At 39.5% G+C, this 16752-nt stretch overlaps 1 protein-coding gene across 2 annotated transcripts in view; it reads right to left on the minus strand.

Moving 5' to 3' along the window:
• Positions 1-7372: 7372 nt before the first annotated feature.
• Positions 7373-16752, minus strand: part of LOC126236104 (pre-mRNA-splicing regulator WTAP) — a 40065-nt gene continuing 30685 nt past the window's right edge. For both annotated transcript variants that reach the window (XM_049945172.1, XM_049945173.1), the window contains one exon: positions 7373-8561. In XM_049945172.1, coding sequence (XP_049801129.1) covers positions 7579-8561 — 983 coding nt within the window. In that variant the 3' untranslated portion in view covers positions 7373-7578. The remainder of the gene's footprint in view (positions 8562-16752) is intronic.

Genomic DNA, 16752 nt, shown 5'->3' on the forward strand with positions numbered 1-16752 from the left:
GTATGATGCTACAAATAGTGATCTTAGCCAGCACCGTGTGTGCGATACTAGTTGCCCTCACTAAATCGGACATCTGGCTAGAGGAACCAAGTACTACCTCAGACTACACATGGCAGGAGTAATTTGTCACTACATATCCCACTATTTGCAGCTGGTTGCACCCACTGTGCTCAACAGCCACCAGTAAAGCCTCCTCCACCTCTGACATCCAGCCTCTGCACCTTCCAGACTCGGCAGGAAAATCGGCTGGCCCAACATGACAGGCGTCTTGTGCTAGCTCAGAAGTGTTTTCGACAGTGAGTAGCACCTCATACATGTCGCTAAAGTGTAAGGAGCCAGCTCTGCAGCCTACTCCCTGTTTTGTCTTCCACCTAATGAAGCATAAACCCATCATGGTCTGCCACTCACTCTTGAGTGAAGACAGACCATTCAGATGTTGTGTATCAGAAGTTGCAGCGACAACAAGGTCACCAGGGATTCCAATGGCACCAAAGGTGTTGCAGATCTCATCACTGGCATCCTGATGTCACTGCAGACTTTAGTGGCAGCCAGAAGCCTGTTGACTGGGGCCAACACAGCTTGCAGCAGTTTACACACAGCAGCCCATTCCCCTTCAGTTTGCTCATAATAAGCACAGTTCATACCCAAATCGTACTGTGTAAAAGAATTAATATGATAAAAAAAAATAAAAATAAATATAAATAAATAAATAAATAAATAAATAAATAAATAAAGGCAGCAGTCAGGAGTAACTGAGAAAGTACAAACAGATCTCCTACTAACGAGAAAATTACTAGACTTGCTACCGAGATTGGAATACACATAAACAGGACCACAAGATATCACTGATAAAGGAGCAATTTCAATTTTGCACAAATGATGCTTTATAAATCTGTGTTGATCTGTCTATGTATGGTTTTCTCCCACAAGGAAATGTAATATACACTCCTGGAAATGGAAAAAAGAACACTGACACCAGTGTCAGACCCACCATACTTGCTCCGGACACTGCGAGAGGGCTGTACAAGCAATGATCACACGCACAGCACAGCGGACACACCAGGAACCGCGGTGTTACATCGTGCAGCCCGCCTCCAGTGGTGTCGCGACAGGCGTGAATGGAGGGACGAATGGAGACGTGTCGTCTTCAGCGATGAGAGTCGCTTCTGCCTTGGTGCCAATGATGGTCGTATGCATGTTTGGCGCCGTGCAGGTGAGCGCCACAATCAGGACTGCATACGACCGAGGCACACAGGGCCAACACCCGGCATCACGGTGTGGGGAGCGATCTCTTACACTGGCCGTACACCACTGGTGATCGTCGAGGGGACACTGAATAGTGCACGGTACATCCAAACCGTCATCGAACCCATCGTTCTACCATTCCTAGACCAGCAAGGGAACTTGCTGTTCCAACAGGACAATGCACATCCGCATGTATCCCGTGCCACCCAACGTGCTCTAGAAGGTGTAAGTCAACTACCCTGGCCAGCAAGATCTCCGGATCTGTCCCCCATTGAGCATGTTTGGGACTGGATGAAGCGTCGTCTCACGCGGTCTGCACGTCCAGCACGAACGCTGGTCCAACTGAGGCGCCAGGTGGAAATGGCATGGCAAGCCGTTCCACAGGACTACATCCAGCATCTCTACGATCGTCTCCATGGGAGAATAGCAGCCTGCATTGCTGCGAAAGGTGGATATACACTGTACTAGTGCCGACATTGTGCATGCTCTGTTGCCTGTGTCTATGTGCCTGTGGTTCTGTCAGTGTGATCATGTGATGTATCTGACCCCAGGAATGTGTCAATAGTTTCCCCTTCCTGGGACAATGAATTCACAGTGTTCTTATTTCAATTTCCAGGAGTGTACTTGAACTCGGAATATGTTTAGGAATTCTGCAGCAAACTGATATCAAGGAAACTAGTTCGTAATTTTGCAGGTCCATTCTTTTACATTTGTTAATCTCACACTAGAGTTGTTTGTGAACATATTTCAAATAAATTAAAATTTTCACAAAGACTGAAATTTGAACCTGGCAGATGCACTAACCACAGTCCACCCTGCCAATGCATTTAACATAGCTGCATGGATTACCCTCCCTAATACAAACTGTAATTCACACCTCAGCCCATCGTCATGTTCCCCATCTTAATTCATATCAGTATTGCAGAGACTCTCCAACAATGGAATAGCACCTTAGCACTGAATGAAATGGGGAGAATCACACCGGTACCTTAGATAAAGTTGAGACTTATTAAGTCACTGGAACATCCAATGGCAATAGATACTTTGTTAAATCTCACTAAGGAACAAGAGTGGCAGGACGTTTATAGTGCCGATAATATAGATGTCAAATATAATGATTTCCTTAACACATTTTTCATGCTCTTTTACAGTTAATTTCCATTTGAACATTCTAAACATGGTAGTAGCAGTAAAAGGCAGCCTGTGTGGCTGACGATTGGGATGAGGATATCATGAAAACAACATGGGAATTACATCAACATGTTAGAAGTAGTCACAATCAGCTACAGTATCCCATTACAAATAGTATTGTAGGGTGCTTAAGAATGTTATTAGGAAGGCAAAGAGTACATAGTACACAACTAGAACAGCTAATTCACAGGATAAAATTACAGCCATGTGGTCAGTTGTGAAGGAAGTGTGGTCAGCAGCACAAGGTTGATAATATAGTCAGTTCATAGTAAAAATATTTCTGTTAGTATTTAACATCATTTTCTGAGCATTGCTGGTGAATTAAATAAAATATTAGTTTCTACAGGGAATCATATAACTCCCTTGGAAATTCAAACAATGGAAAATCCAGGATGGAATGTAACAATATTGTGAGAAGGAAAGTTGCTACTAATCACATAGAGGAGACGCTCAGTCACAGATAGGCACAATAAAAGACTCTCACAATTATAGCTTTTAGCCATTAAGGGCTTCGTCAACAAGAGACAGACCTACGCATGTGCGTGAGCGCGCACGCGCCTGCACCCACACCCACACGATTGATATGTGGTTTCAGTTGCCTGGACTGCAGTCGTGTGTGTGTGTGTGAGAGAGAGAGAGAGAGAGAGAGAGAGAGAGAGAGAGAGAGAGAGAGAGAGAGCGCGCGTTCAAGCGGTCGTGCGTGAGCGTATGTCTGTCTATTGTTGACAAAGGCCTTAATGGCCGAAAGCTATAATTGTGAGTGTCTTTTTGTTGTCTCTATCTGCAACTCAGCATCTCTCGGCAATTGCCTTTCCGAGATTGATGTCCGAAATACTCCTCTGTGGTACCGACAATGGGGAGATTGAGTCAATAATCAAATCACTGAAGTCTAAGGACTCTCATGGATGTGATTGGAGTGCCTAGCAGGATATTAAAGTACTGTGCTGCACATGTTAGCACTGTACTTAGCCATATTTGTAATTTCTCCTTTAAGAACGATCAGTTTCCTGAATGATTAAAGTACTCAGTAGTAAACCCACTAAAGTTTTCGAATGCTAGTCATCTTTTTTTAATTAACTGAGGTGTGTGTGTGTGTGTGTGTGTGTGTGTGTGTGTGTGTGTGTGTGTCAAAAAATATTGCTCCAGAAGTTGGACCATTATGGAATATGGAGAGTAACTTACAATTGGTTCACCTCTTACTTTAACAACAGACATCAAAAGAGCATTATTCAGTGTTGTGGGGTCTGAGTGAGGCACGGTCAAATGGGGGTTGCCCAGGAATCAGTGCTGGGGCCATTCCTGTTGAGAATATTTCTGTTTGCTGATGACACAAGCTTGGTAGTAAGGGATGTCTGCAACATCGGCTCTGTTTCAAAAAGTGCGGTTCATGACTTAAGTTCATGGCTTGTAGAAAATAAATTAATGCTTAATCACAGTAAGACTCAGTTTTTACAGTTTCTAATACATAATTCAACATAACCCGACATTGTAATCTCAGCAAATGGGCAGATGGCTCTGAGCACTATGGGACTTAACAGCTGTGGTCATCAGTCCCCTAGAACTTAGAACTACTTAAACCTAACTGACCTAAGGACATCACACACATCCATGCCCAAGGCAGGATTCGAACCTGCGACCGTAGCAGTCGCACGGTTCCGGACTGCGCGAAATGGGCAGATGATTAGCGAAGCTGAACAGTTCAAATTTCTAGGTGTTCAGGTAGACAGTAAACTGTCATGGAAAGCCCACGTTCAGGATCTTGTTCAAAGACTTAATGCTGCCATTTTTACTATTCAAACAGGATCTGAAGTAAGCGATAGTTTGACACGAAAAGTAATCTACTTTGCTTATTTTCCATTCGCTTTTGTAGTATGGTATTATATTTTGTGGCAACTTCCCATTCTCAAAGGATATATTTGGCTCACAAATGGGCAATAAGTGGTTTAAGCTCGCAAACCTCTTGTCGAAACCTGTTCACTAGTCTGGGTATTCTATTCTGACATTGGCCTTCAATATATACGTAATCTGTCATTTTTGTTAACAATAACAGCTCATTCCCAAGAATTAGCACCTTTCACTCAGTTAAACTAAGCATAAATCCAATCTGCATTTGGGTTGCACTTCCTTGACTCTTGTGCAGAAAGGTGTGAAGTATACTGCTGCATCCATTTTTAATAAGCTACCACAAGAATTCAAAAATTTAGCAGTAATCCACATGCTTTCAAATTGAAACTGAAGAGTTTCCTCATGGGTCGCTCCTTCTATTCTGTCGACGAGTTCCTTGAAAAATTAAGCTGATTCCTATGTTACATTGTTGACTGTCTTTTTTTGGGGGTTAATAAACATTTCATGTACTGACATGTACCATGACCTTGGAGATTTGCTCCTCAATTTGGTCCTATGGAACTAGATGTGTAAAATAAAATAAAATAAAACATATAATTCATCATTAAATTACATTAATACTTGTTCCATATATCATGAACATATCTTAAAATTCATCTATTGAGTAGGAGGAGTTGTCATTCAGAAATTCTTTTAATTTGTTTTTAAATGTTGGTTGGCTATCTGTCAGACTTTTAATGCTATTTGGCGAATGACTAAAGATTTTTGTGGCAGCAAAATTCACCCCTTCCGAGCCAAAGTTAGATTTAACCCACAACAGTGAAGATCATCATTTCTTCTAGTGTTGTAGCAATGCACTTTGCTGTTATTTTTGAACTGGGCTGGCTTATCAGTAACAAATTTCAAACTTGTATTGTGAAAGTACTGTGAATATCCAGAGTTCCTTAAATAAATTTCTTATAGGTGATCTTGGGTGGGCTCCAGCTATTATTCTGATTACATGCTTTTGTGCAATGAATACTTTTTCTCTTAGTGATGAATTACCCAAAATTTGATGCCATATAAAAGCAGTGAATGAAAGCAGGCACAGTAGGGTAATTTACTGATACGTTTATCACCAAAATTTGCAATAACCTTAATAGCATAAGTAGCTGAACCTAACCTTTTCTTGCACTTCAATTTCTCATCAGTGCACACACTCAGATATTTTGAATATTCTACCTTAGCAACAGCTGTTCAGTTTATATTTATCAATGGTGTCATGCCATTTACTGTATATACTGTGTTTTCTCAAAATTTAGTGAGAGTCCATTTGTAGAGAACCACTTAATAATTTTCTGGAAGACATTATTTATAATTTCCTTGACTAATTCTTGCTTGTTGGGCATGAATACTACACTTGTATCATCAGCAAAAAGAACTAGCTTTGCATCTTCATCATATAGAGTGGTAAGTCATTAATATATATTAAGATCATAAAGCGACCCCAAGACTGAACCCAGTGGGACATCATTTTTGGTACCTCCCCAATTAGAGACTCTGCTGCTTTTTGCAGGTTGACTGTACTGTTAATTTCAAACTTCTGCATTCTTCCAGTTAAATATGAATTAAACCATTTTTGCACTGTCCCCACTCATACCACAATATTTCAGCTTATCTGATTAATTTCAGACAGATGACACTCATCCATTATGGACCACGCAATACAGTCAACTAGATCTGCAAACAGATCATGTTAAAGATCAACTGAATAGTTATTATTTCAAGCTATTATACAGATCAATTTTCACTACCATCTTCAATTAAAATGCATATACTGCAGTTTAGTTTCAAACTTTGAGGTAGAGCACAGTCATGATCATATAAGTCAGAACAGTTTTGTGTGTGCGCATGGGGAAAAAAGTTTTGCATCACCCTAGTTCCCAGAACTCCTGAAGATAGATGTTGACTGTGGATATTGTATCACAGACAGTCCGACTGTTCAGAGGTGTCATTAAATCTGCCCAAAGATGTAAACAACCATGCAACAGCAGTGTCTATTAGTCAGAGGGGGTCCAACAGCTGATCAGTTCCTGTCATTCAACCAGGAAGGAGTTACGCGGCTCGTGTTGTCCGTAGTTCAACTATGCTTACATGGTCAATACTGCGTTTTGATCACATCTGCATTGTTACTTTGGGCCAGGAAGGGCTCTCAACAAGAGAAGTGCCTCCCTTGCACGGATATATCCAGTCCTCCAATTCAAGACAGCAGGGAGAGCGGGGGACACAACTTCTCTTCATTGAATATTATTCCACAAACGTCCAGTGTGAGAGATCGTATCGAGAAAAAAGGCTGTTCATGAGAAGAGATCCGACCAGGAGTACACAAATGATTTTCACAGTATGCGCTCACAGCATTGAGATCACTTTTAGTGTAATTTCATACAAGGAGAGGTTACGATTGGACGATTTTTCATGGAGAAGGGGGACTGTGGATACATAGGGCCCTGAAGTGTAATATGATGCTTTTTAGGGGATATTTACATTTGCTCTAGGGTGTTGTCACAGATTTCCTCTAATAAATTGCCCCATGACTGTATTTCCATCCTGTATTCACATCTTATGTGACAGAACTCTACAGTCATGCTCTCACTGAAAGACGATTTTGGTCTGTACCAGAATTTCCAATGTTTGTAAATCCACTGTACTTGTGAGAAGGGTGTACGGAGATATTTGAGCTGCTTTTCACTTGGTGCATACATGTGCACTGTAGAATAAGTAATGCAATTTCTCTTAGGAGGAGATTACTGAGAAGGGATGCAACAATACAGTGAAAATTCACATAACATATTAAAACACTATTTATAAAGCCCTGTGCAAGAAATGAAAAGACTGCCTGCGTAATATCTTTGAATGATAAAATAATTGTTGAAGACTTTGTGTGACCAAATACGGTGGGCAGAAAATGTAACTAGACACAAATTAATGGTGTTCTACCAACAGAAAGATTCTAAAATAGGATTAAATTCACTATATGTGTGTGAAAGTTTGTGACATTATGACCTTCATATGTTACAGTTTTAACACTGAAGGTAAAACTGGCTGTTCAATATTCATAAAACATTTTATTTTACATCTGCATGTAACTTTACACATATTGTATACAAAATTATAGCTGACAACTTTCTACCACAATAAATCTGGATGTTCAAAACATATTATAAAATTTGTGAGACTGCACTTAAATAAACTGGGAATAAAACATATCACGTTATGCTGATAAATACTACGCATGTGATTATGCAAAATAATTATGCATTACTTCCCACTAGTCCTACTACCTGAAACACCACTCTCTCCATTTGTCAGGCCTGCATCATCATCCTCCTCATTATAATGAAGGGAAATTTCTGAATCACGACGTACTTTTTTTATCAATGGTACATTGTCACTATCATTACTGCTGTCATCATTTGAACATGTTCTTTTCCTGGATGATGGGGAGTCTCTGCCATCCCTCGACTGCTCTTTTATGACATCACTACGCTCTGCAGTCCTATCTGCACTAATGGGCACACTCCTGTCTCTCTCATTCACACTGTTACCCACTTTGTTGGTTTCAGCTCCAGCATCAGAACTCTGGGGATCCAAATCATCATCAGCGATGTCTTCAGATTCAATCTTAAGTATTAATTCACTTGAGTCACTAGAAGAATCATCTTGCTCAACGATAACTTTTTGCCAGTTCCTCTCACTATTCTGAGACGTCCTAGGGGGCATGCTGGAATGTACGTTCGTTGAATCGTTCGATTCCTCATACTGACTATGAGGTCTACGCTGAGGGGACAGACGGGTATCTTCTGGGGACCTAGCATCACAAGACACACTGTCTTCCTCAGGAGGTGGCTGCTGTGGTGGATGAGACCCATCTCGGCCTGCCGGACGGTCTGCTGCATTTTCAGTACCTGGTGACTGGGATGAGGATGTGTCCCTGGTTAGTGGCCTATCTGACCCTTGAGTCCGCTCATCCCAACCTCTAGAGTCATCCTCCCCTTTCTCCCTTATCCCATTATGACACAAAGGCAAAGGCGTCCGTGGCCTCGATTCCCTTCCCACCTCACTTGTCCGTAAACCAGTATTATGCTCTGTTGTTGTCACTCCACCAGATTTCAAAGCAGAATTCTCTTGCTGTAGGGCAGCATTTGATTCCTTTGCTTTACGCAGTTCCTGTTGTAAGAAATATATTGTACCCTGCATTCCTTCCACGTCTTCATCCAAATCTTGAAGAAATTCATCTAGTTCTGGAAAAATGCAAAAAAGAGAATATTAGGAACAAAAAAATTGGGAAGAATGTGGAAGTGGGTAAATTGGATGGAGAAAAAATAAACAATAAAACATCAACTGGCATGAACACTAATTAAGCTGTATGTTTGGTGGTACAGTAGAAATTAAGCTAGTTTGAAACACTAAAATGAACACAACTGAAGGGATAGCCCTGCATATCTCACAAATCCACAATGTTTCTGTTGCAGATAAAACATTCATCTGACTCAGTTCAGCTAATATACTCCACACATCATAGTGCTCTTTCAAAAGAATCAGCGCACTTACAAAAGTGAACTGTGAAAAACTAGTCATTATACACACACACTTCCCTTTGTACTGTTCTTTGCCAAAAATCATTATCTCACTATTAAGAAAACCATTCCTAATATTACATAATACTTCCACACACAATCACATTATCAAGGTAAAAATATTAATTAAGTCACTATGGCCTTTTATATAAATAAATAATAATATACAATAAACCATCCAAGACAGTTAAAAGATAACTGAAACAGATTACATTTATCAAAGCAACTAAAACACACAGTTCAATAATGGTTACAAGATCTAATACAGTATGTATCCGAGAGTAAGATGACCCTGGATGTAACACGACCCTCAAATGCATCTACACTAAGCTTATGCCTTTATTCATTGCTAAATTTTGATAATACAAAGAGAAATAAAATAATAAGAAATGGTTTACATTATCTTCACTGCCTTTTTTTGTTTGCTGGCATCTGTCGTATCATTATTTTTAATCATAATTGACGTCATCCCAACACGACAACTGTGAAACATATATCTTCATTGTCACAAATATTTGGCCATTTATTCCAAATATGTTGCTATTTCTGAGGTTATGGTTATGGTTGGACCTGAGGAAACAACACGTTTTTTCTGAACACACAGCAGATTCGCTTCTATACTCATTTGAGAATGTTACTCTGTCCCTTGTTCCCAAAAATACCATCTGCTGTCTCATTAGCTGCGTATAACCAGTAGCTGACATACCCCCCATTGTTCTTATCATACCTAATGGCGAGTACTTCATAAAATACACAAGCGCGCCACTGCACCCAATCTAGACTTTTAGCATCTCCTGTAGAAATGTATGCTATTGTTGACTATTTGTCGAATTTTACAGTCAATTTGATTCCAAGTATAAAGGGATTCAGACAAACGAAAGTTTAAATGTGGTAGATGTTCATAAAAAGCCAAAGTGAACAAAATAGATTCCCATGGTTGGCAGCATGACGAAATTTGCTGCCCGTTCATCACTCCACTCCCCCTGCTCATTACAGTTCTCAGCCAAGCTGGTGTGACTGTTCCCCTTCCAACCATTCCATAGTACAATGCTTGAGCAATGGTGAAACGTGCAGGTTGTACACAACAATAGCAACTAGTACATAAACAAAAGATCACAATCATGATTCAGTCCAATTTAACTTCGGTCAGCCTGGGATCTAGTGACATCTGTTGGTACTACCTCCACAACATGACTTTCCACTGTAATTTATTCTTTCGATAACAACTGTAGCCAGTTCAATGTGATTTATTTCATTTGTTAGCAGTCAATTCTGGATTAATTTTCTTTCATGTTTCATCTGAATGTCACCATCTTGTTCTAAAGATGGTTAAAAGCTGGTGACATTTTTCCCATTTCTACTATGTGAACAATGGCAGAATTTGTCACTTGCAACCCACATGCAAAATCATTACAATTTCTCATACCCAAATAAAATACTGACTTGGGTTCAGAATCAAGTAATGGTTTTTGGAGAACAAGATTTTCCCCTTTGAATGTTACCTTTACTTAAAATCCAGCAATATATATATATATATATATATATATATATATATATATATGGTATCCACACATGTACGAGGACCTTTATTGTAAACCTGCTCAAAGTGGCTAGTTCATAGTTTCATGTGTATCCTTGGCCCTACCACTGCAAGTCAAGTGTCACGCGATTGTCTGAGCGAGGTCGATACTGTATCAAAGGCTTCTGCATATCGAAAAATCTCAAGCCTATCGAACAAAAACATTGTTTGCTAAGCTCTACCCTTGAGAATTCTTCAAAATAAATTTGTATGAAACCTCAGTAGCCAAAACTTCAGTTGTAAATATAAGATGCCCCTATATGAATCTATTACACAATAAAAAAAATTGATCTCAGCAGCAATAATTTAATCTGAAAATGTCAAATTTGGGAAAAAACCTCATCTTATAAACAGGCAAAAACAATATACCAAAAAAAGAATCAAATTTTGAAAATATAATGTAACTGTACTGACAAAAAAAAGAACACTTGCATATAAATTTAAGGAATATTTGTGTGTGTGTGTGTGTGTGTGTGTGTGTGAATGCTCGCCTGCTGCCACTTTGTGAGTAAATTCTTTATCTATTCAGTTACATTATATTTTAATAATGGTTAGCAGGACTATTTCAGTAATTTGAAGTACCGGCTAATTTAAAAACGATTGCAATCAAAAATGAATAACAAAATACATCTTTTGTTCTGAGTCACATTTGTACATCTTAATCCTATCTTTGTCCAGGATGATATCAACATTTTTATCTCATGATATACAAAATCTTCACTATGAAGGGACGCAGACTCAGTTTTAACAGGCAAATGAGAAGATGTGTTAGATTTGCACGTGAACACATTGTGGTGTCACTGACACCAAGAATACATTATCTGATAAATGCATTTTCATTTAGCGTCATACATGTCGCTACTAAATGCTGATGAATATACAGGGTGAAGAAAAATTCGTGCACTCCGACTTCTTCGCACAATTTCTCACATCCTACCAATACAAAAATGTCTTCCTCAAATTTTGTCCTGCATATATTTCGAGCAGTAAATGGATGTTAAAGATTGGCACTCTAGCAACACTGTAATCACAGGTACGTCAGGATATAGCAGCACTGCTGTGCAATTGGTTTCGTGGCTAGTGTTTTGGATTAGCATGCAGGAGGTCAAGGGTTCGATTCTGAGTTGAGGCGTATTTGTTTTCATTTGGTAAATGTAGTCTGCATGGTACAGTATCTGGCATCTTAATCATCGTACAGTGATTACAGCATGTCTTTTACAAAATATTTGCAGTTGCATACTATTAACACAGAAATGGAAATACAATTGTTTTCATTGGCAGCTTTTAAAGAAACCTTTAGTATGTTGTAGACACAAATTGTTTCACACCCGAGCATCTACTAGATTCCAAACTTGTTGTGTGTGTACCCTCCCCCAATGGTCCCACTGATTAATACCAACTATTAGTCTTGCCATATTCAGACCCATTACATTTCACTGGAGCCTTATGTCACCAAGAGGGCTAGCAATGTGCTTTGCACATAATTTTGATGGGACCATTTGGGGGAAGGTACAAAGGAAACAGGTTTGGAATCTAGTAGATGCAGTGGTGCGAAACAATTCGCGTCCATGACATTCAAAAGGCATCTTTAAAAGCTGATAAATTAACACAACTGTACTTTCATTTCTGTGTATGTAGTATGTAACTGTGAATGTTTTGTAGAAGACCCACTGGTCATCACTGTATGACGACTAAGGCACCAAATACTGTACCACGCAGACTATTTTTAGCAAATAAAAACAAATAAGAATCAACCCCGAACTGAACCTTCGACCTCCTCCACACTAACCCACTGCACAGCACTGCTCTGTATGCTGACAAAAGTAGTTACTATACATGCAATTACAGTGTTGCCAAATTGCCAGCCGTTAATGTCCATTTACTGGCCAAAATATGCACATGATGAAATTTGGTGAGAGACATTTTTGTTTCGTCAGTATGTGAAGAATTGCACTGCGAAGTCCAAGTGCGTGCATTTTTCTTCACTCTATATACCAACATATTCATTGATATTTTTCTGATCTTGACTCATGGTCAAGAACTCCTCCGCATCTTGCAACAGCTAAACTCACTTTTCTCACTCCAAATTCACCTGGAGCTTACTGAAACCCGAAGCCACCTTCCTCGATATTGACTTCTAGCTTACTGAAGCCCACACCATGCCAATAAGCAACAATACTTGCTCTTTTGACAGCAACCATCCTTCCACATTACATGCTCCCTGCCTTATAGCCTAGACATCCATGGTGAATTACTCTGCTCCGCCACTGAATATCTGAACAACTACATTAATCATCTCAACCAGGCTTTCCTTTCATACAACAAGTGCACAAACCACCTCTTGCCCTAAAACTTGTAAAAAGTCTTAGAAGCAGCCACCTTGTCACTCAGTACCATCAAGACATCAATAATCTACTTCGACAAGTCTATGATTTTCTGAAATCAAGCTCTGACATTAGATTCTCTCTCCTTGATATATTTCCCACATCACCCACTGTCGCCTTCTGTCACCCCATCTGACATTCCCAGATCTTTATTCCTACCCCAGGAACTAAAATGTGGGACAAGACAATCAACTTTTCACGAAGTTCAAGAGAAATGAATCACCAGTCAACTACAAGAGACAAAGATGTGAAAATAGGATAAAAAATGAAAGACAGCTGATGATAACTTTACAAGAAAATTACCACATAATCAAAACAAAGATAGAAAAGAAACAACTACTAAAAGATCAAGCGAATATGACGAAGTACTCAATGCAAACACCAACACAATACATAACTGATAAACATCCTACTAAATGATCACAAAAATAACATCTCTCTCTTAAGCATATAATTAAAAAGGAATGTGCATATCTCTCTCTCTCTCTCTCTCTCTCTCTCTCTCTCTCTCACACACACACACACACACACACACACACACCAGAATCAGGAAAGTTGGCACCACTTACAAAAGCAAATGACACTATAGACATCAAAAATCTATTGAAATGTTGTTATAAAAACCATGGTGACTACACAAAAAAGTGGAGGCTTTCAATTAGTTTCCTACATGAAGAGAAATTGCATAGTTTTTAAATAATGAATTATGACATTTTTACTGCTTCTGTATTAACTTTTAAGCATTTCACTCTGGTTTTAAAATTAGTACTATTTATAATGTCAATACTAATAAAGGGAAGAAAGTAAGGAAGATTAGGGTTTAACATCCCACTGATGATGAGGTCATCAGAGACAAAGCACAAGCTGAGGCTGTGGCAGGATGACAAAGCAAATCATTTGCTTCTTTCTCAAATGAAAACATTTTTGTATCTGCCTTGAACAATTTATGAAAATGACAGAAAAACTTAATGGATGACTGGATTGGGATTTAAGCTGCTGTGCTTCTAAATGTTATTCCATTGTCTTACCACAGTGCCACACATTTCAGTTGCATAGAGGAGTACCAGTACCACCTAGTAGCTTGGAACACCAGTATCTGGATGATCAACAATACTAGCATAACAAAAGGAATTTGTGACCTACAACACTAGAAGTTAGAAATGGGGAAAAAAAATGAAATAAGGGCTCTTGCCTGGCTGTGTCGAAGTGAAGGCTATTTCTGTTTAACAACTGTTAAACATGCAACTGTAACATGCAAAACACACCACTGTATTATCAACGGACACAAACTACATCGCAATTCAATGACAAAAAGTTGCAAATGAGTTGCTAATTTTATTGGTTAGTGTAAATTGTTCTAAGAACTGACAAAATTTTGGAAGAACTTCAGAATACTTTCAAGTGCACTACATTAGCGACAAATAAGAGTAATGAAACAAAGACATGCTAATTAGAATCCAATAGGGAAAACCAAGCGCAAGAGGCCTGCTGTCTGATGAAATGCTGTGCAGCTATACTGTATATCACAGAGCAAACACCCCCCCCCCCCCACACACACACACTGGAAAACATGAAACTGGAAAACATTGGTATCATACATTTCTTGGACATACCTAATGACAGACACTACACATGCCTGTAATTCAAGCGAGCAATTTAAACCCCAGTGAATGTAAAATTAGCATTCTGAATTTTTGGAGAAACGAAATTAAGACTATTTTAGCCAAGGTAATGTTGAAATGTGAAACTAGTCACATCACAATCATCCCAAAGGAAGCAGTATGTGAATTGTTGAAATCAGTACTACTTCAGACAAAGAATGAATAATCTGATAAGCCAATATGATAAATTAAAGAAAACTTGGCCTTTCTAAGAAACATCTGGCAAAAAAGTCACACTCTCACCAAACACAGAGAAAAAACTACCATCATGCCTATCTTAAGAAACTATTTTTTAAACCAAATAAACAAATAATTTTTTCCTAATGAGCTTCGAATACACAATGTACCATTCAATGATCAGAAAAGTCTCATTATGTCTGAATATTGCATCCAGCCTTTATGTAACATAAAACTTGAGTTTATCAGAAAACCTACATCCTGATGCAGAAAACAGCCTAGGAGAGGTAGGTAGGTAAGTAAACTCATGCTCATAAATTAAGGATAATGCTGATACATGGTGAAACAACACTCTGGTTGGCATTTGCAGGTTTAAATCACCTCGGGATATGACCATGTGGTGCATTTGACCTGACATCATCGCACGGTGGTAGTGGCAGCAGTCCACATACGCAGAGGTGTCTAGGTGAACGTCAGAGTACGGTGCAGTGAGTAAGTGTGCAGGCATTTTCAGACGTGCTAATGGTGACTGTGTGTTGAAAATGGCTCAAAGAACACACATTGATGACGTTATGAAGGGTAGAATACTGGGGCGACTGGAGGCTGGTCAAACACAGCAGATTGTAGCATGGGCCCTCCGTGTGCCACAAAGTGTGATTCCAGCAGACAGGAAACGTGTCCAGGCGCTACAGTACATCTACATCTACATTCATACTCCGCAAGCCACCCAACGGTGTGTGGCGGAGGGCACTTTACGTGCCACTGTCATTACCTCCCTTTCCTGTTCCAGTCGCGTATGGTTCGCGGGAAGAACGACTGTCTGAAAGCCTCTGTGCGCGCTCTAATCTCTCTAATTTTACATTCGTGATCTCCTCGGGAGGTATAAGTAGGGGGAAGCAATATACTCGATACCTCATCCAGAAACGCACCCTCTCGAAACCTGACGAGCAAGCTACACCGCGATGCAGAGCGCCTCTCTTGCAGAGTCTGCCACTTGAGTTTATTAAACATCTCCGTAACGCTATCACGCTTACCAAATAACCCTGTGACGAAATGCGCCGCTCTTCTTTGGATCTTCTCTATCTCCTCCGTCAACCCGATCTGGTACGGATCCCACACTGATGAGCAATACTCAAGTATAGGTCGAACGAGTGTTTTGTAAGCCACCTCCTTTGTTGATGGACTACATTTTCTAAGCACTCTCCCAATGAATCTCAACCTGGTACCCGCCTTACCAACAATTAATTTTATATGATCATTCCACTTCAAATCGTTCCGCACGCATACTCCCAGATATTTTACAGAAGTAACTGCTACCAGTGTTTGTTCCGCTATCATATAATCATACAATAAAGGATCCAGTGTACAACACCACAAGAAGACCGATATCTCACCATCAGTCCCCTCAGACAGCCACGGAGTACTGCAGGTAGCCTTGCTTGGGACCTTACCGCCGTCACTGGAACAGCTGTCTCCAAACACACAGTAAAATGGACAAGTTCAGGTATAGTCTTAACAGTGATTCTTGCCGGGTTTTCATCTGACATGAACCAGGAACCAGATACCAATACCTTAACGTTCTTAGATTTTTCTCATTTGTCTTAATGAGAGATAAAATAACATAGTGTATGTATATTGTTTAGAAGAGCAGGTATATTGTTATCATTACATGAAACTGTCAGCAGTTGAAAAATAATAATATTCCTATGCATCTTTAAATGTGTAGCGGTAAAGGTAAAGGTATCAGTTGCCGCCCCTCCAGCAAAATCTCTCTCAACTGATACCTTTACATTTACATACCTTTACCTTTACCGCTACACATTTAAAGTTGCATAGGAATATTATTATTTATCAACTGCTGACAGTTTCAGGCAATGATAACAATATACCTGCTCTTCTAAACAATATACATACACTACGCTATTTTATCTCTCATTAAGACAAATGAGAAAAATCTAAGGCTTGATCATAAACTATGATCTGATACAGAGCACATGGTGTTTGTTGTCAACATATGCTGTCACAATCACTTTCACAATTACAGACACATTCTT

Source organism: Schistocerca nitens, chromosome 2, assembly GCF_023898315.1.
Source record: "Schistocerca nitens isolate TAMUIC-IGC-003100 chromosome 2, iqSchNite1.1, whole genome shotgun sequence".
NCBI lineage: Eukaryota > Metazoa > Arthropoda > Insecta > Orthoptera > Acrididae > Schistocerca > Schistocerca nitens.